This window comes from Phasianus colchicus, chromosome 7, assembly GCF_987193195.1.
Source record: "Phasianus colchicus chromosome 7, bPhaCol1.hap1.1, whole genome shotgun sequence".
In the NCBI taxonomy this organism is placed as follows: Eukaryota; Metazoa; Chordata; class Aves; order Galliformes; family Phasianidae; genus Phasianus; species Phasianus colchicus.
The window spans coordinates 36,530,166-36,550,490 of record NC_143442.1 but is presented as its reverse complement, the minus strand read 5'-3'; the positions used below and the strand labels follow the sequence as shown (position 1 = coordinate 36,550,490).

General features: G+C 40.8%; 1 protein-coding gene across 2 annotated transcripts in view; it reads left to right on the top strand.

The window, feature by feature from the left end:
• DIP2A (DIP2 acetate--CoA ligase A) overlaps positions 1-20,325 on the top strand; it is a 104,623-nt gene that overhangs the window by 45,512 nt on the left and 38,786 nt on the right. For both annotated transcript variants that reach the window (XM_090144580.1, XM_090144579.1), the window contains exons 4-8: positions 1,122-1,241; positions 8,508-8,753; positions 16,546-16,674; positions 17,827-17,946; positions 19,297-19,494. In XM_090144580.1, coding sequence (XP_090000706.1) covers positions 1,122-1,241; positions 8,508-8,753; positions 16,546-16,674; positions 17,827-17,946; positions 19,297-19,494 — 813 coding nt within the window. The remainder of the gene's footprint in view (positions 1-1,121; positions 1,242-8,507; positions 8,754-16,545; positions 16,675-17,826; positions 17,947-19,296; positions 19,495-20,325) is intronic.

Here is a 20,325-nt window from a genome sequence, read left to right as displayed (position 1 = left end):
TGCTGGTTTTCCTCCTATGAGGACGTGCAGTTTCTATGAAGACTCCTGTTCCTCCTCTTCAGACTCTTTGCTGCCTGATTTTGGCCTTTAGAGCATCTGAAGATGCTTTCCCAGCAACTCTGCTTTCCCTTTCCACTATTTCACTTCATCCAGGTAACTGTTTTTCAGCCTGTAACAGCTAGCTCTGTAGTGCTGTGCCCTTCTGAGCGTCCTGCTGCAGTACATAACCTGCACTGATGTACAACGTACTGAACAGGCTACAAGATGTCTGCTCCAGCTCATGAGAAACTGTTTGTGGCAGTCACAGAATATTGTGTTTTCTTGTTGTGTAAGAGAGTTTGATCCCATACGAGTCACACTTGCTTTCTTAACATGGGAAGTAACATTTCAGTAGTGAAATGCAAAAGTCCAGTAGCAAAATGCAACAACAACAAAAAAAACCCATAAGGAACATCTGGTGGAAGTTTTTAAAGAGCAAACCAATTCCAACAACAAGTGTATGGGTCACAGCAGTGGGTTTATTGCTGCTTGCAGAAGTGTCTAATGATCAGTCAAAACAATAATCAGCTTGCAGAGTTGCACAGGGTCAATTAGCTGGTACAACATCTCCAGTCTGTACACATATTGACAGGTCAAAAATTAACCTTGGTGCTCTCTGAATGTCATAGCACAATTAAGGTACATCCTGCAAGGTATTCTTTTTCTTTTTTGTCAGTCCTTATCAGAGAGATGCAGCCATTTGGGACACTAGTTTGCAGCAGCCATTTCTAGAGGCAGACAATACAGATTGTTTAAGCTGCTGCTATTTGGAGAACTAAGATTAGTAGCAAAACTGGTTGACGCACTTGTAACAGCTTCAGAGTGCAAAACCACATTACTGGATTTAACTTTGGACCTTTCTGCTCTCCATTCTGCTCAGCCTCTCATTGAGGCTGAGAACCTGTTCCACAAGTCAGCTAAGCAATTGGACTGGGTTTAGGACAAAAGCAATAAGAACCCTCATGTGCAGTTCAGATTTTGTATTTGAGCTGTTAAAGGTGGCATTTGTGCTTTCTGTGTTTTTAGAAAGAAATTGTGATTGAATTTAATTTCCTAACTTTTTGTGTTTGTTTTCTATGTAGATGTCCACACTGAAGCAGTGCAGGCAGCTCTTGCGAAATACAAAGAAAGAAAAATGCCTATGCCTTCAAAGAGACGGTCTGTTCTTGTGCACTCTTCAGTAGAAACATACACACCTCCAGGTATCTATTGAGTTGACATATGTAAATCTTTCCAGGTAAACTTGTTAGAAAGACATAAAGAGCAAATGGTTTGTTCTGCCAAGATGTAAGTATATTGCAGTGAACTTCTTCCATATTCATAGCTGCATTTCCTGAATCGGGTATTATTTGTAATTGTTTATTTATGCTTTCTACAAGATTTTTAGTGTTTCATCTAGAAATTCTGTAGCTGCTAAAGGTACACTTAAAAGCTACAATAGGGTGAGCAGTTGCCCTTTATGTACGAGGTACATTCTTCTGCAGTATGTCCCATTTGGAAAGTGAGAATCTTGGCAATTCTGTCAGAATTCTGAGTATGTTACTTTGGGTTGCATAAGATTCTTTTTAAGAGTTAAAAAATATGCCAGTGTTATGTTACTGCGTTAGCTTGCTGAATGCTCATCAGATGGTTTCAGCTGTGAGTAATTTAAAATGTTAAAATGCTGTCATTGCTCAGATAGTTTAAATCAGGATGTTTACTTAATTTTTTTGAGTAAATAAATAACCTTTCTATAAGCTCACAATGAATTCTCTAGACATGAAGAAAATCTTTCTCCAGATACGTCTTGCTATCTGGTGTATAGGGGCCAGTATTGTATTCAACAACAAGGCATTTCTCTTAGCTCTGAAGTAAGATGTGCTCTTACCCTTCCTAATGTGGCTGTGGAGTAGAAGCACACTGACCTCTAGTGCCCTTCTCCATCAATTTTCTTTCTTATTCCTGTAAAAGAGCAGATATGCTATGTTGCTCATTTGCTTCCTGGGTTATGTTTCTTTCTTCTATTCACACCTTTTAAAGGAAATTCCGTTTTTTTTTCCTAGTTATACAGTTTTATATTTTCTTGTGTGGGTTCTTTGATCATTTCATTAGATAAAAGTATTTGTCTTCTGGAGTTTTCAATCTGCTCTTCCAGAATCTTTACATTTTTCCTTTAAGGTATTACTGAGTTTTTTGTTAGATCATTCTTTTACTATGTGTATACTCGAAAGCCCATAAGGGCAACTAATGCAGCAGGGTGGCTGTCATGCTTTTGAGTTTCTTTGTGTACAGGTCATGTATAAACAGGGAAACTGTTACGAATTGCATGGAACATAATGCTGGAGAAAATTCAGTTATATTTCAAGACCATCTGTATATTGAATCTTCAAAGAGAGGCCCTAAATTTTCTGTTACTAGCTTTTCCAAGCAGTATTCCTTTTCACTGTCCAAAATAAGTTCTGATGTAACAATCAGTGATGCAGTTTATATAGTATTACTGTCCTTGTCTCATTCCTGTAGTTTGCCAAGTCACTGTGCATTTGGAATTAAGTGTGTCGTGACAAGAAAAGAACACACTGTTATTCTGCATGAGATTCAGTAATAAAAAATAGCTGGCTTCCAGAAGTTCCACTGGGATGGAAAAAGGAGTGGGAGGACAGCTAGATTTTTCTGTCTCCTTTGGCATTTAAAACTAGAAAAAATTGCCTCATGTTTTTTTGAGAGAACTAGGCATCTTTCTAGTTGGCTACCTTCAGGACAGGTTGGGAGCAGCTCTGATGGTGTCCCTGCAACCACTGCTGTACACACTCCATCAGGGATCTGCATGCTACATCAAAGGAGGAAAGTCTTAGGGGTTTGAGAGACCCTAGGAAAAGATCATGATATCTTCCCTCTATGTACTGTGCAGAATTTGTGAGTTTATATTATCAGTGCTCAGCTCATTCATACATTCAAAGGAGCGCAGAAGGAAAGTGGTAGGTGGGGGAGCCCCACAAATGCCCTGTGCCAGCTCCTTCCACACCCATTCCAGAAGCCATCAGCCCATCACTGACCCATCCCCACAGGCCCAGGAGAGCACGGAGAGCAACATCTGTGAGAGCCCAAGTTAAAAATTGAAGAGAAAGAGATCACCCTTTCCAGGCTTTTCCAGGGCTGTCCCTGGAGAGCCTGAGCCCTGCTATCCACACATGAGACCCACCAGGGCTGGTAAGCACTTCAAGCACCTTCTGGTCTTGGGAAGGCAGGTGCTGCCAGGGGAGCGTGGGGCAAGTTGGGGGATGCAGGGGAAAGACGTTTTAGGATTGCACAGTGTTTAGGTGATGAACTGAAGTAGAGAAACAGATGGTCGTTTTTTGAGAAACAAGTATGGGGAGAATAGGAGTAAGGGTGTATAAAAGGCCAATTATATAAAGGGTATGCTTGCCTGGCGTGCCCTGACTAGTGTTTCTAACGCTTTTCCTGGGTGAAAGGACTCCTTGTTTGATGTGTGGGGAGAGGCTGAGGTCCAGCAGTTGGAGCTGAACCATAGATTTAGGGTCTGTGTGCCTGTAGAGAGAAGTGTGAGTGGACTGACGTGCCAGCAATATGTAGAACAGCAGGTCATTGAGGCTCGTGTTTCCATGGTGTGAGCAGGAGGAGTGAGTGGAGCCTGAGCACCAGCATCTGGATACCAGTGATCAGAGAGACTGCAGTGATGGAAACCAAGTGCTAGCCTCTGGTGTGGTACTTGTGTCAGAGGCCTGCGTCAGCCAGAGATAAAAGCAGAACGAAGCCAATGGTGCTGCCTGTGTGTGTTTGCATGGGTTATCTGTGTGATCATTAGTGTTTGTACGCACGTGGGCTCTCACATGTCCCATGTGTGTGTGCTGTGCTTGAGCCTCAGCTCTGCTTGGAGTTGGGGCATGGAGCTGTGGCAGCCTTGCCTCTGTTAGGCTGGCAGATTCAGCACTATATGTTTTTCCTTAACAGAAAACATTTACTGCTACAATCACATCAAATAAATTCCAGCCTTTTCATTGACAAGTATGATTTACAGAATTTAGATAACTTGTGAAGTACCCTGCTGAGGAATGCAGTTGAATTTATCAGTTACAAGAGATTAGACTACTGATCGTTTCTTCTTAGAGGGAGGGTTAAAAAATGCTATCAACAGGAGATGCTAAAGTATCATCTTCTAACACACCTGCCCAAATGGTTAGCACTAAAGTCAAAAATACTGAGGTTGGGCTTTAGTAGGATACTAAAGAAGAACCCTAACTAATTTATAATAAAAGACGAGTTAAGTGTTCTCTCTGGAATCTGTTGTGCAGAGAAGAGACAGTTTATGGAGACAGTTTTAGAAGATACTGGACCACTAGATGAATTTCTGAATCACGAATGATCAGGCCATTCCAAATACTTTGAGAAATTGCTTCACCTACATCAATTCATCAAATGAGGCTCATTAAAAGGCAATAATAATTGTCTTATTTTAGAATCACAATATCCAGTCGTAGGCTGGAAAAGACCTTCAAGGTCATCACATCAGTCTGATCTTCCACATCCCTCAGTGCCACATCTACACATCTCTTAACTGCTTCCAGGAATGGGGATTCCACCACTTCCCTGGACAGCCGATTTCAATGCCTGTCTGCCCTCTGTGAAGAGTTTCTTCCTGATGGCCAATCCAAGCCTCTCTTGAGACCATTCTGTTTCATTCTCTCACTTTTCAGCTGAGAAAAGAGACTGACACCATCCTCCCTGCAACCTCCTTTTAGGTAGCTGTGAAGAGCACAGCCCCCCTTTTCTCTATTCAAAACAACCCCAGTTCCCTCAGCTGCGCCTCATAAGTCTTGTTTTCTAGACCCTCCACCAGCTGCAGTGTTCATCTCTGCACATGGCTTATCAACTCAGTCGCCTTTAAGCAGAGAGGGCCCAACACTGAACACAGTGTTTCAGGTGCATTCTCACTAGTGCTGTGTACAAGGGGATGGTCACTTCCCTGGTGGCTGGCCATCCCTATTCCAGATACAAGCAAAGGTACTGTTGGTCTTCTTAGCCACCTGGTTGCTCTGCTGGCTCATGTTCTGCTGACTGTTCATCAACACCCCGCTGATGAACAGTCTTTTCTGCTTGGCAGCTTTCCAGCAACCTTTCCCATGCAGCAGTATAGACTTGGCACTGTTATGATACAGATGCAGCGCTCAGTACTTACCCTGGTTGAACGTATTGCAGCTGAATTCGGCCCATTGATTTCGTCTGGCCAGATCCCTCTGCAGAGACCTCCTTCTCTAACAGATCAGCTGTCCCTCCTAGCTTGGTGCTGGCCACAAACTTACTGAAGGTGCACTTGATCCCCTCTCTCATCGAGATAAAAATGTAAACAAAACTGGACCCAGTATTGAGCCCCGGGAAAAGCTGTAAGTGGCTGAACACCAGCTGGATTGAACTCCATTCACTGGAGCTGCTTGAGCTTGGCCATTCAGCCAGTTCCTTACTTGTGAACTGTACCCGTGTCCTAGCCATGAGCAGCCAGTTTCTCCAGCAGAATACTGTGGGAAATAGCATCAAGCAATTTATTTGCAGAGTTGACTCAACAAGAAAAATTTGAAATTGAGAAGAACCTGATCAGCTTTGAAGCATCTAATTTTTCTGTCAGGTACTAGTAACGAAGATTGTTACTCTGGTAAGGAATTTATGAGACTTGCTGGATCTCAAATCAGTCTTTAAATGAAAAGAAAAAGTGCTTATTTTTTGATAAAGGGTTGATTTCAGGAGACATTGTGCTACAGAATCATTTCACTAGAGTGCATAGAACCTTGTCTAAATGTGAAAGCTCATGACCCATACCCTGCACCTGAATGGAAGGCATTACACTTCTCTCATGGATTATCCTTTTTTAATATGTAATAACCACAGTGTCATGATGGCTCAGGAGTTTCACATGCCTTTGCTGTTATTTTTTAGGTTAATTCAGACCTCCTTCAAAGCAGTTCTGCTAATTTGACTTTTTTCCATTTCACATTGCTAGGAATGCGTTGACCTGAGCATGTAAACTACTGCCTTAGAATCCTTGCATTTGCAGAAGTTAATGCAATTAAAATAAGACATTGTTAATAACTGAAAGGCTGTTAGTAGTTATTGTGGGTAGTTACCATCCCTGACCAGGACTTGTACTCTGGCTACAGTATTAAATTCAAAACCAAGTCCCCTGACTAGTAGTAATGGAACTGCAGTTATTGGCCAGCTCCAACAATTTTGATGTGCTTTTGTTTTCATCCCACTGAGCTTCTTCTTCCCACCCACATTTCACATGATAAGAACTTGAGCTGCAGTTTCAGTGTATGTTTGGCCCAGAGGGCGATGGTTGCTGTGCCTCTCTTGGGTAAGCTCCCAGCCAGGAAGAGCTGCAAGCCAAGTACATAGCATTCTGCACACAGCACACTGCCCTTAACTCCTGCGTTGTCGCACAGCCAGACGTTACCTAGCTGCTTTTCTCTTCATGATAGAATTGTTTGGAAATTAGCAAGTTTTTACTTTGAGGGTTTCCATTTCATACGCAGTTAATATTTTAAATTTAAAGCTTTTCAGCCTATATCTAAAAGCTTAGAAATTTTAGAGGGACTTTATGGAAATTATAACTGGGTAACAGACACAATCAGAGTATGCATCCTCTGAGAAGCCTTTGTTTTTCAGCGCTCTTATTTTTCACTCTGAAGAGATAATAAATCACAAATGGGCTTTTTTTTCTGAGCCTGATTGTTTGTTATCCTATTTTGCTACGTGTTCCTGGAACTGTTTGTGTTTGCCTCTGCCTAAAAGGAAGGGAAAGCTGCAAGTGCTATAGGGCTGGTTTGGCTCCTCTCCAGGGGCAGATGTAGTCCGCAGGCGAAAACTACAACTGTGGGAGTAGACAAGAAATACCATATAAGGCACAGTCTCAGGAACGGTCATCCACAGCTGTATCTTCTCAAAATCAATCGTGTGTATTTTTATTTGGAACCTGTCATATTTGACTAGACGGTCAAGTAAAAGACATTTGTGATTTTAACTTTGAAAAGGCTGCTCAGGTAAACAGGATTTCTAGTTTTGTGCTTTTACACTGGTTAAGAGCAGTTTTCCCGAAGCTGCTAGAAATGCACATATTCTTAAAAACAGGATTGAACATGTGGTGGTTGAAAATTGTTGCCAAAGATGAAGTAATGCTATTCAATATGGCTTCAACAAAATTTGGTCGTGGAATTACATATCACTTTGTTCAGAGGATTTAGAAAAGTTCCAAAACAAAGACTGCAGGTTTCTGAGGCAACAACCCCTTGTCACCCAGGAGCTCCACGTCTGGAAAGGACTCTAGTGTGCAGCAGTGGACATCCTGTCTTCCTCTTCAGCTGTTGTTTGGCTCATGCTGACTTCTGCCTGCAGTATTTTTTCAGGAGTATCCTCACCATTATGTATGACTTAGAACTACTCTGCACAAACTGACACGATATGGGCAATGCATTGTTGTAGGAACATCCTTTTGATTACCAGGGGTGGAGGGTGCTGTGTTGTGGATCTAGTTCTTAAAATGCAATAGTTCTTTTAGTAAGAGACAGAATATGGAGCCTATTTAGTAACTTCCTTTTTTTTGGCAAGCATTCCTTAACAGTCAAACAAGTTTTGCAGAAAATCTCAAACTTAAAAAAAGGCAAAAATATAAACTTCTGTTAGAGTCTGGCCTCCAAGTGAACGGAGATTATTTTATATACATTTTAAAAGACTTTTTTATTTTATTGATTGAGCACATAAGAAAGATTGGATGCAAAACTTCCCTTACTTACTTACGAAACGCTGTGAATAACTGGATGGTAACTAAAATGGTTATCAGGCTTCTAACAGCAACAAATATACATCTGCAATAAAAACATGTTTTTCTAAGCATTTACATATTATGCACTTTAATGTCAGCTTGTGGTTGAAGCTCATGGGGTTATTCTTTGATTAATGAAATGTCTCTTTCATTCGCGCTGTACCTTTTTTTAGTAAGTAGTTAAAAAAAAAAGTCAAAGGAACCTAAGTGTGAAAATTTTAAATTAAAAAAAAAAAAAAAGAGGAAAGAAAAGGGAAAAGAAAATACATCCAACAAAAAGTGTGATGAAAATTATTCAGAGAGGACAAGTTCCAATTTATCTATTCAGAAATATTCCATAAGGATGGTATGCTTATTTAGTGTGATTCAAAGTATATTAAGTATCTTAGGTAGAAAGTTTTTTCAAATGTGGTCTTCCTAAGTGCAGGTGTTAAATTAAACTTCGCTTCAAGGTGCTCTTGTTACAACACATAGAATTTGTTGCATTTCCCTAAAAATGGTAATGAACAGAATTAGTGCATGTGAAGATACCATTTGCTTAATGGATGCATCTCATGTGTAGCACATGAGAATGCTATGCGAGGAACATGGAAAATCTTCATGTTCCTGTCTGCTGGGTCATTCCCACATTACATGCCTGTCATCATTATTTTAATCACAGACACATCGTCAGCATCAGAAGATGAGGGCTCGTTGCGTCGGCAAGGGCGGATCACCTCCACTCCGTTCCAGAGCCATTCCAACGTAGAGCCCTGGCTTAACCGGGTTATTCAGGGCTCCTCCACCTCATCCTCTGCATCTTCCACCTCATCTCATCCAGGAGGGAAACCTGCTGCTGCTTCCAGTACTGCTACTGCCACCGCTGCTGCCACGGTGCTTGCAGATCTCATGGCACACATCCAGCTAGGTTAGTAAAGAACTCCCTGTGTGATTGGAATAAAATTGAATTAAAATCCCAAAGCAGAGCTAAATGCAGAAGTCAGGTACGTGCTGTGCTCCACCAGGCTATCCATAAATAGCCTTAAAGTGTACAATCCACAGACCAGGTATGTATGATACATATGTATTTAATTTAAATCAAACCAGTTTTTCAGGGTATCTGAACATGCATTCTCTTGATAAAATGCTTGATTTATCAAGAAACTGAAGTTAAATTTTCAGTGATCTTAAAAGTGGAATTTCAAAGGGGTCATGTTTTTGGTGTGCGCTTTACAGTCTTACATGTAGACAGCATTGTGCTATGGATTTCAAAGGTGACTCAATCGATAAACATCTAGAAGTCTAGAAATACATCTGGAATCTTTGAGAAGATTATGAAATTCTAGGTACTGAAAAAGCTACATTTCAAAGTGAAATGTGGTTTTCCTTTAATTAAAGTTTGTCATGATAACATTTGGCCTTTATTCTAGAGTTAAAGTGAAAAAATAGAAGTACTGGTAAGCCAAAGTGTGAATGAGAATATCATAGGGGTTGGAAGGGATCTCTGAAGATCATCTAATCCAACTCCCCTGCTACAGCAGGCTCCCTAGAGTAGATTGCAGTGGAAAGCATCCAGGTGGGTTTTGAGTATCTGCCACAGAAGGAGACTCCACAACCTCCCTCGTCAGCCCATTCCAGTGTTCTGTCACCCTCAAAGTAAAGAAGTTCTTTTTCATGTTTGTATGGAACTTTCTGTGTTCCAGTTTGTGCCTGTTGCCTTTTGTCCTGTTATTGGGCACCTCCAAAAAGAGCCTGACCCATCCATTCGATAGACTCTCTTTGGTATGATCACCTCTCAGTCTTCTCCAGGCTGAACAGCCCCAGGTTCTCAGCCTTTCCTCATGAGGAAAATACTCCAAACCCCTAATTGTCTTTGTGGCCCTCCAATGGACTGTCTCCTGCAGTTCCCTGCCTTTCTTGAACTGGAAAGCATAAAACTGGACCCAGTGCTCCACATGTGGCATCACCAGGGCAGAGCAGAGGGGGGAGTATAACCTCTCTTGACCTGCCATCCATGCTCTTCTTGATGCACTCTACAATACCATCAGTCTTCTTGGCCATAAGGGCACACTGCTGATTCATGGCCAGCCTGTTGTCCACCAGGACACCTTCTCTGCAGAGCTCCTCTTCAGCAGGTCAGCCCCTAACTTGTACACATGCGTGCTGTTATTCCTCCCCACGTGTAGGATTCTACTCTGGAAACTGTTGAACTTCATCATGTTCTAATCTGTCCAACTCTCAGCCTCTCCAGGTCTTGCTGAATAGCTGCACAGCCGTCTGGTGTGTCAGCCACTTCTCCCAGCTTTGTATCATCAGCAAACTTGCTGAGTGCACTCCATCCTTTATCCCACTCACTGATGAAGTCATTGAACAAGATAAGACTTGGTTCCGACCGCTGGGAAGCACTTCTAGTACGGATCTCCAAACTCGACTCTGCACCTCCGGATCACAACCCTCTGAGCTCTGCCAACCGGTCGCTTCTTAGTCCGCCTCATTGTCCACTCATCTTCCCACACTTCCTAGGCTTACCTATGAGGATGTTATGGGAGACAATGTAAAAAGCCTTGCTAAGTCAATGTACACAACATCCACTGCTGTCCCCTCATCTACCCAGCCAGTCATGACATCCTAGAAGACTACTGGTTTGGTGAAGTATGATTTCCCCTTGTTGAATCCATGTTGGCTACTCCTGATAACCTTCTTTTCTTCCAGTCCTTGGTGATGACATCCAGAACAAGTTATTCCATCGCCTTTCCAGGTACACAGATGAGGTTGACTGGCCTGTAGTTTACTGGATCCTCCCTGTTGCCCTTTTTGAAGACTGGAGTGACAGTGACTTTCTTCTAGTCCCTCAAGCACCATTCCCATGAGTGAGCTTTGTCTCAATCTCCGTAACACTGAAGGTCCAGAACTTCTTGTTCCTTTCTTTATTTGTGGGATACTTAGCAGGGAGGAACAAAAGCCATCTTTTCTGTTGTGGAAATGTTTTTTATATTATTTCTATACACAGTCAAGTGAAAATTGATCATGGATTTGTTTGTGTACAAAAGATAAGTAGTTACATAAACCTTTGGAGAAGGGCCTAGAGGAGCAGTAGTCTATGTATTTCAAATAATTTATCTTTTTCTCCAATATAGTTTAGAAAGAAAAAACGTTATATTTGTGTTTCACCTATTGTGAATGGTTTGGGTTGGAAGAGACCTTAAAGCCTCCCCAGTTCCAATCCTGTCAGACCAGGTTGTTCAAGGCCGTGTTAAACCCAGCCTTGAACATTTCCAAGGATGAGACGTTCACAGCTTCTCTGGGCAGTCTGTGCCAGTGCCTCACTGCCCGCTGTGTAAAAAGTTTCTTCTTGTCTAATCTTAAACCAGCACTTTTTTAATTTAAAACTTTTATCCCTTGTCCTGTCATACACTCCCTAGTAAAGAATCCCTCCCCATCTTTCCTGTAGCCCCCTCTAAGTCTTCTCTCTCTTCTGCATTTTGCATGGGAAGCTAAACAGCAGCTCCAACTCTCTCAGCCTGTCTTTGCAGGAGAGGTGCTCCAGCCTTCTGACTACTTTTGTAGCCTTACTCTGGACCCACTTAGACAGGTCCATGTGTTTCTTGTGCTGTGAACCCCAGAGTTGAAAGCAATACGTTCTCAAATTCTTGTGTTTCTAGTTCTGTGCAATAGATATCACATACACTGTTCTGAATGTTTAGAGTTCTGGTGGTTCTGATACTCAGCTTTTTGCTTACCTGGTGCTGTATGCCTGCACAGACTGTACAGACAATCTTCTCTAATTCTTTATAGAGAACAGGCTAAGTCAGGTAGGAGAAACAATGAAATGTCATGCAAAGTGTCATACAAAGCTACGGGCAGCATTTAGCTTTATTCTTTTTTCTGTACCTCATCAGTATTTCATCCATAAACATAGGCTCTTCTGTTTTGTGGTTTTACTACTAGCAAGAACTTTCCTGTTTGTATGAAATATGACCTTTTCATTGCCTTTAAAGAAATCTACATTTTCATCTTCCTTTTTCCAAACTTTTCTTTATACTATTCTTATGGACTTCGAATGTTGCTGCTGGATCACTGGGAAGTATTCAGTGTACAGGAGACACTGGACCAATAAGAATGAGCCACTGATGTCTGCTGCCCTCAAAATTCGATTTAAGAAGGAAATTTGCATTTATTTATTGTGCTTAGTGAGTATAAGTAGAATGGAGTATTTCTATGCCTTGCTTTGAGGACGGTCTGGAATTTACAGTATGGATTCATAAGGATCACGTTTATCTCCTTAAAATTCACAAATACAATTATGACTAACCTTTGAAGTTTACGTAAGATTGTTGATGAAATTCCATCATAACTGTAAAAACTTGCAAGATAAGAATAGTATGTGTAAAATGTAACACAGCAACCTGTTACAGCGAATATCTCAAGAGATATAAAGAGAGATATCAAATTTCACAACCAGCTTCTTAAGATCTATCCATCCAGAGTATTTAATCGTGAAAATTGTATGCAGTATCAAGGCCTACATAACAGTTCAAAGGCCCGCACCTAAGTAGCTAGGTGTTTAACAGTGTACAGTGGAATGGTTTGAAATTTCAGTAAAGAGAAATAAATATATAATTATAGTTTCTATCAGGAAGGAGGATCAGGGATTGTGAAAAGCTCGTGGAGTCGTAGCTGGAAGGGACCCACCAGGGTCACCCAGTCCGACCCCCAGCCCCACGCAGCACCTCCCAAACCCAACCCCTATGGCTGAGGTTGGTGTCCCAATGCTCCCTGAGCTCCGAGAGCCCTGGGAGCTGCTCCGTGCTCAGCGCCCTCTGGGGCACAGCCTTCTCCTCACCCCCATCTGTCCCTTCCCTGACACAGCTCCCTGCTTACTCTGTTTTTACATTGCAGCTTCTTTTGTCAATAAATACTGGAATACTTCCACAGAGGAGGCCTTTTGTGTGTGCCAGAGCGTGAAATGAGTTTTATTAATTCCTCAGTGAATGTACTGACTTCTGCAATACATAACCCATCTTTCTTACATATTTCTAATATTATGCTTTATCAAATTATTCTATACTTTGTGTATTGAATAACTGCTCACAGTTTTCATATGCTGGAGACTTTATACTAAGTCTGTCTTAAATACCCAAGCAGGCTGCGGTATTGTAAGTGCAAGGTTATGGTACTGTATCAAGTCAAATAGAAATATGCATCCTGTTTAAGCTGCTTGTCTTTCATTGATGAAACTAAAGGCAGTATTTACATGTTGTTTGGGGCCTTTTATTATGTTAGTGTAATACTTTCTTTAACATGTCTAAAGGTAGCAGTGTGTCAGGGTGTTCTTAAAGTTTGCTCTTCAATCTGTGTATTATTTCCCACCTGAGCTCTTGTGAAGTACCAGGGAAAATAGATGATCATGATCTTTGGCACACAATCTGTTTACTGAAAGACTTAGAAGTGCAATTTGGAAATGCATTCACTGCTCTGTGGTACTTTGAACACTTCCCTTGTGCTCATCTATCATATCCCATGTGTACCTGTGAGGGACATGGTTAGAGCATGGTACTGATGGTTGATGGTTGGACTGACTGATCTTAGAGGTCTTTTCTAGCCTTAATGATTCTATGAATTCTTTCTTAACTGGAAGCAGGGATATGTGGTAGGTGTTTGAGCTATGATTGTTGTGTTACCTCCACAGGAAATTGTGAGAGTATTTGAAACAAGGTTTCTAAGGTTTTATTGCAGGGGAATATGCAGGAAGGAAGTAACGGCTTAGGGATTCTGTGTTAAGTTGTAGCTGGGTTAGTGTGCTCTCTTTATTTTATTGCTGTTCCAGTAGAATTTAATAAACTTATTTTAAGTGTCCATTTTTATTGAGTAATTTCCAAGAGATGAAATGAGATACAGCAATCTGTGTCTAACCCAGCTTGCTGCTTAGGTTAGGGCTTATCCATAGTGTTTGAATCTGCAGTGTAAGGTTCTTCCTTAGAGACTACTTTCTCTCTGATGCCTTGCTTTTAATTTTCTATATTGTATCTCATGCATTTTTTTCTTGGGTTACTGCATTTATCATTTGCATTTATTGTCTCCGTCTCTTCTAATCAGTAACTGAGAGTTACTTCGATCTGAATCCAGTTAACTTTGGTCTCCAAGTCACAAGTGCGTTCACATGATTTTTTGGCCGCTCCCCTTTCTGTGTTTTGACGCTATCTGTAGCCAAGAGAGATTCATTTCATGGATTTTCATGGACTTTTGAGTAGAATGCCTATATAATTAATGAAATTAATGTCATTTTCATCTGAGTGTTAAGTCCTGAAGATGGAAACTATTCCTTGTGTATGCATAAAAGGAATTCTGTCTTCTCAGGGCAGACGTGTGAAGATCAGTTTTCTTCATTGTGCAGGACACAGTAGCTGTGGGCAGCAGAGAAGTTGTTCATAAGCACCCCTGGCAACCCCTGGGTTAGGGACACTGATCTGCATGAAACTTGGCTGTGAGATGCTTGTGAGACACCTGAATGCTATAGAGCAGCACCTCCACATGTAGCTCTTTTATGTACTCATTTCCAGTTGGAAATGATTGTAAATGTTCTTTTTTTCCCCCAAGCATTCTCATTTTTTGTGTGATTTCTTTGAACTCAGCTCTTCTGAAAGTGTTCCCAAGTACCTTCTTCCCTGTGTTACTTTCTGTGCTTTAGTTGCAGAACTTTTCTATTTCAAAAATCTACCTCTTGTATGCGTGTGCTTTTTCTTAACAGGAATATACATGGCAGTACTCACATCCTTTCAACATTTCAACTACTCTACTTTAAGTATGGCTTCTGGACTTCGTAGAGTGTGTGTGTGTTTTATTCTCTGCTGTGATTCTGATGTATGTACCTATATGCACGTCACATCAAGTGCATGCCACAGATTTATGTTTTGGGTCACCCTAGTGCTTAGTGGAGACAAGATCTTCTATGCAGAATGGTATTTTGAGGATTTCCACTGATGAAGCCACACTGCAGTGCCATCTCTGAACGTAGTTCTTGATAGTATATTAAAGGAATGAAAGCTTTACTCATTAATAATCTGTCCGGGGTTTGTAAATACAGTGGGCTAATACTGCACTATGGGGTCCAGGTACTTTGGGTTGTGTTTCCTTTCCTGTTAAGTACACTTTATGAAGTCAGTATTTTAGGACTTTGGTAAAGATGGGAATTAATACAATTTAAAAAAATAAATGAAAGCTGTATAGTGCTTATGAAGAACCTTTCCGTTTATTCTGAATACTTGTGCTTTCTATAAACCTTGTGAAGTATTGTGAAGATTATATGGATCAGTTTTATACATAGTTGTCATGTTTTATTGTTACTGGTTTGAAATCCAACATTTATTAAATCAAGTGATACTTTGTCCTTCTGTTATCTTACCCAAATGAAAGAATTCTGTGGCCCTGCTTAATACCTGACATGACAGATCTCTCTAACACAAGATTTGTCATTGCAGTGGTGATGACTAGAAAGTAAGAGAAGTAGTTTTCTTCTGGTGATCCTACTAAAACTGCTTAGAGCTGTTTATCTATAAGCTCTGGAAATCTTTGAGCAGAGTTATAAGCACTTGTTACCTTGGGGCTAATCATGTCCTAAAAATGAGTTGGTGAATATTGCATACTTCACAGCACTGTCTGTATCTCCTCAGACTTTGGTTCTTGCTGCAGAATTTCTGTCACACAAAAATTCTTCAAAGGCTATTACTAGTGAGCTGTATGACTCCATGCAGTTCTCTAGCATGGCACAGCATTCTGTTTATAAGCTTTTTCCTATTGAAATCCAATTTTTTTTTATTAGGATTCTGAATATTTCAGGTCTGCAATTCCTGATATCAGTAATTCCTGATATCAGTAATTCAAGTCTTCCTTACTTGAATGCTCCTTCCCTATACTTAAATTTCTTAACCTTTGATTGCATTCAAAACCATTCCATAAAGCAGATCACAATTTTTCTTACGGCAGTATTCCCTAGTGTTCTTCTGTAGTGTAGAGGCATAGTACAGTTCCAAGCAATGCAAGTTTTTATCTTAAGATTGTTACAGGGTGATTATTTAATACTTTGAGTTCATGAGAATGTGAGAATTGCTCTGCTTTCTCTATGCACGTGTACGTTACAGAGCAGTTAAGTTTTAATTGCTCATATCACACACCATTGCAATTAAGCAGTTTGTAATGTCAGGCTGTACGTGACCACATCATGCCTCAGGAAGCCCTATGCTTTATCTGTTTTGATCAGTGGTGCACCAAAGTGTGTTCAGTGTTGACATCTACACCAGTTTTGTAAGTGCACATTACAGGTAACCCAGCTGTCCTCACTAGTACCACTTGTGAAGGACAGGCTGTCTGTACACAGAATAGGAAGCAGTGATACACAGATACATTGACCGACTGAAAAACGTGATAAGAAAGGCTGCTAAAGGAAAAGGATGATGTAATCATCCTGTAACTTACGTCTGAATTTCCTTGGATCATTTTGGAATTAGGTGAAGCTCGTTTCTGCTCTGGGAAGGCAAAGTGGTTCCTTTCAGAATTGGATACAGCATTTTCATTCCCCCCTTAAGGTTTTGGTTATGATTTGATTAAAGAAAACAATTTTGTCAAAAGCAGAAGAGCAGCAAAAGTGCTGTAAGAAACAACATTGGATGCACTGAATCTTAACATGATTGATGGTCTCATTTGTTTTTTTCGCATTTATACAGATAACCACTCAGCACCTCCTGATGTAACCACTGGTCTGGTGGAACACTTGCATCATGAGCGTCCACAAGTAGCATCAGTACGAGGAATTCCCAGAGGCTACAACAGCAGCATTTTGGAAACTGGAGATGGTAATTGTATTATAAACCCCCAACCATCTGTGTCCTTTTTTCTGAATGAGCAGAACTGAGCTTGACACCCATCATGTGCTATGCCTCCTCCAAAGCCCACTCATCATTTGCAGTAGTATGGTACATATGTCAGTCTGCAAAGGAAAGGCTGTTTTCCATTTCCTGTGTTCTGCCACTAGGAAACACAGGGTCATCCCTCACTAATTAATATCACAAGCAAAACAGATTCAGCGCAGGGAGGCAAATATAGTATTGCCTGTTGCTAATAGACTAGAGCAGTGAGAAACTAAAAACAAACTAAAAATGCCTTCCCTTCTCTCCCATCCACTGTCTCCTGTATCTTCCCCTCGAGCAGCACAGCCCACAGCACTTCATCTCTGCCACTACCCCACAGTCATTCTATGTCCCTGCTCTATGTGGGGTCCCTCCCATGGCATGATGCCATCCTTCCTGAACTGATCTTGCATGGGCTTCCCATGGGCTGCAGCTTTTCAGGCACTGCTCCTACATGGCTCTGGTACTGAAGGGTCCATCCTGCTCCAGCAGTCCAGAGTCACAGGCAGCAGCTCCAGGCTGGGATCTGCACCTGCGGTGGCTCCATGGGGCTGCAGCCTCCTTCAGGCCACATCTCCCTGCTGCACTGTGGGCTCTTACACAGGCTGCCCATGGAGGTCTGGTCTGTGCCTGCAGTACTTCTTGCCCTCTCTCTGCACTGATCTGGATGGCTGCAGGGCTGCTTCTCTCCCATTTCTCACCATTCTCTCCCAGCTGCTGTTACACAGTATTTTTTCCCTTTCTTAAATGTGCTGCCAGAGACACAGCCAACATCACTCATGGCTCAGCTCTGGCCAGCAGCGGGTCCCTTTTGGTGCTGGTGGGAACCATCTCTGGTCTGACACGTGGCAGTGTTAGGATCTGTTTACAGAGCCCATCCTCCTGCTGCAGCCCTCCTTTATGAAAGCCTAGCATTGTAAGCCATATATGAAACTGGTATTGTTTAAAGTTTTTTTTACCCAAACAAGCTATGCATTTTGAATGACTCTTCCACCTGAAATCTGTGCTGAGCTTGGAGTGATGTTGTCAGCAATGTGGAAACATGTATTTGTATGTTTATTAATACATGGTAAATAATGCATCCTTTCTGTTTGGCAGGTGTCCCAGTGAACAGCAGAGTGTCCTCTAAAATCCAGCAGCTTCTAAATACCCTGAAAAGACCAAAGCGCCCACCTTTGAAAGAGTTTTTTGTTGATGATTTTGAAGAACTACTAGAAGGTTAATTTTCTTTTAAATACAATTTTCACTCTTTGTGTAAACAATTCAAGAAGGAACTGATATGGCTTAGCAAGTGTTGTTTTCTTTTTTCTTCCTAAAGAGAAATAATAATCATGATAGAACTGCAATACCATATGACCATTCTATCCATAGTATGAAAGTGAAGCGTAATATTCAACTCAGCCCCCCTGCTGTGTGTTCTTATACTCGACATTCCTCCCTTGCTTTGGAAAATCTTCTGATTCAGCCCAGTTTGGCCCAGTGTGATGACCATTATTTACCTACAGGCAGCTTGTTTTCTATGCACAACCCCCACATCCTGTTCTGAAAAGATGTCTTTTAGCTGATCAGTGTCCAAGTCTACTTAAATGAGAAGGGTTACTTACTTTTAACTGGAATTCGTTAGGTTAACATTGTCTGCGTGTATGTTAATATCTTCTGTTTGGAATATAGAATATTTCATGATTTTACAGGTTAAGAGAAATTGAATACTTAGACTACACTGTGCAGTGTTATGTATCTAGTGCATAAAACTATAGTGCTTCTACATACTCTGCAGATATTGCTTAGTTGCTGATTCATTTTCTGATTTGCATGTATGTGTCCAGACAGAAAGTAAAGCATTTTGAAGAACAAAACTGGCCTTCTTTAAAACCAGCAGCATCGGTTAATCTTGGAGAATATTTTTTTTTCCATTCATATTCTTAAAGAACAAATGGAAATTTTGTTCTCAGTGCTGTATCTTTAGCAGTTGCTGCTAGATTCCCTGTGCTGTTTATTTGATGCTCTAAAATGTGAAGTGTTTGCTGTTCTATTCTTTCTGTGAAGATTTTTCAGGCAAACTTATGTTGAAGTGTATAAAATCAACCAAAATACTCGGTAATACCAGGAGCATTTCAGCTGATTTGTATTATTAGGCTACAGGGCCACATAGTCATTCTTCATCACCTTTTGAAAATTTGGTGCAGTGAAAGTACATCCAATTGGTGCTGAAGCCAATTCTTTCTGATAATGCTTCTTGGTTTGGTGTAGACTTTCATTCAAATAGGTGTGCAGAACAAACAGCAGAAAATAATGTTTCACAGTAGGGAAAAAAGAGTGAACTCAAGATTGCAGTTCTGTTCCTGTGGAATCAATCTTCTTTGAACAGTGTGGAATCAGAACTACCAGATAATTATTTTTATGAAGCCAACAGACAATTAAGTTAGCATCATCGTAAAGCAGGGGAGAAGCACTGAGCATTGAGAAGTTGTGAGGAAGGATGAGTATGGTTTGTAGAACAGTCTTAAGTGTAATTTGCACATTTGGTAAAGACCGACATTCACCCACTTTACTGTTTTCTGATTTTAGTGCAACAGCCTGACCCAAATCAACCGAAGCCTGAAGGAAATCAGATGAATGTACTTAAAGGTGAACCTGTCGGTGTGGTGACCAACTGGCCACCTTCTCTGCTGGCAGCCTTGCAACGCTGGGGAACTACCCAGCCAAAAGCCCCTTGTCTGACTGCATTGGATACAACTGGGAAAGCTGTTTATACACTTACCTATGGTGGGTATTGGTGGTAACTATAAGAAAGAAGCAGATGTTCATTGTAGAACACATGGTTGGCTTTACTTGGGAGGACCAGAGTTCTCAGGACAGATCCTTTGAGAGTGCTATTCAAATGCAAATTAAAAGTTCATTGTCTATGAAAGAAAAATAAAGTTTATGAAGGGAAAATAGATAACATTGATTCATTACAGGTGGCTGTTTATAAATATCAAACAATTGTGTCCTTTTGCTTAAAATAACCTATAAAAGAAAGCTAAAAGTGAATTGCTTTAAAATTAGGAATAAGTAACAGATGACTAATGCACTCTTAAAAAGTTCTAGCATGCATACATCTTCTTGAATGTCCTTATACAGAAAACTTGTACTTAAGGATCATACAAAGGTTAGTACTGTGGGAAGCAAGACTTTCCTGTTCCAGTGAAATAGAAGTATTACAGTAATTGTGAGTTTGTTGGTGGGCTTTTTTAAAATAATTGTGATCCCCATGGCAACTAACTGTGTTCCAAAGGCGTGCTGTGTGCCACAGCATGGCTCCCTGGGCTCTTCATGCTCTGATTTGCATTTTTCAGTGGAAGAGATCAGGTGTTGCTTAGCTTTTTATAACAGTTGTATTTTTTTTTTCATATGTGTTCTTATTTTTGAAAACTACGTATTAAAGAATTTTATATATTTATTACTATTAATTATATTTATTTATTACTATTTCTAATAAGTAGTTAGATTTTTGTCTTTTAATTTAAGAGCTTGGGTACCTTTTGTGTTCTGTGCTGTAGAGCACCAAATTGGCTTTTCACAGTGTTGAATAATATGACATTTATTCCTAACCTC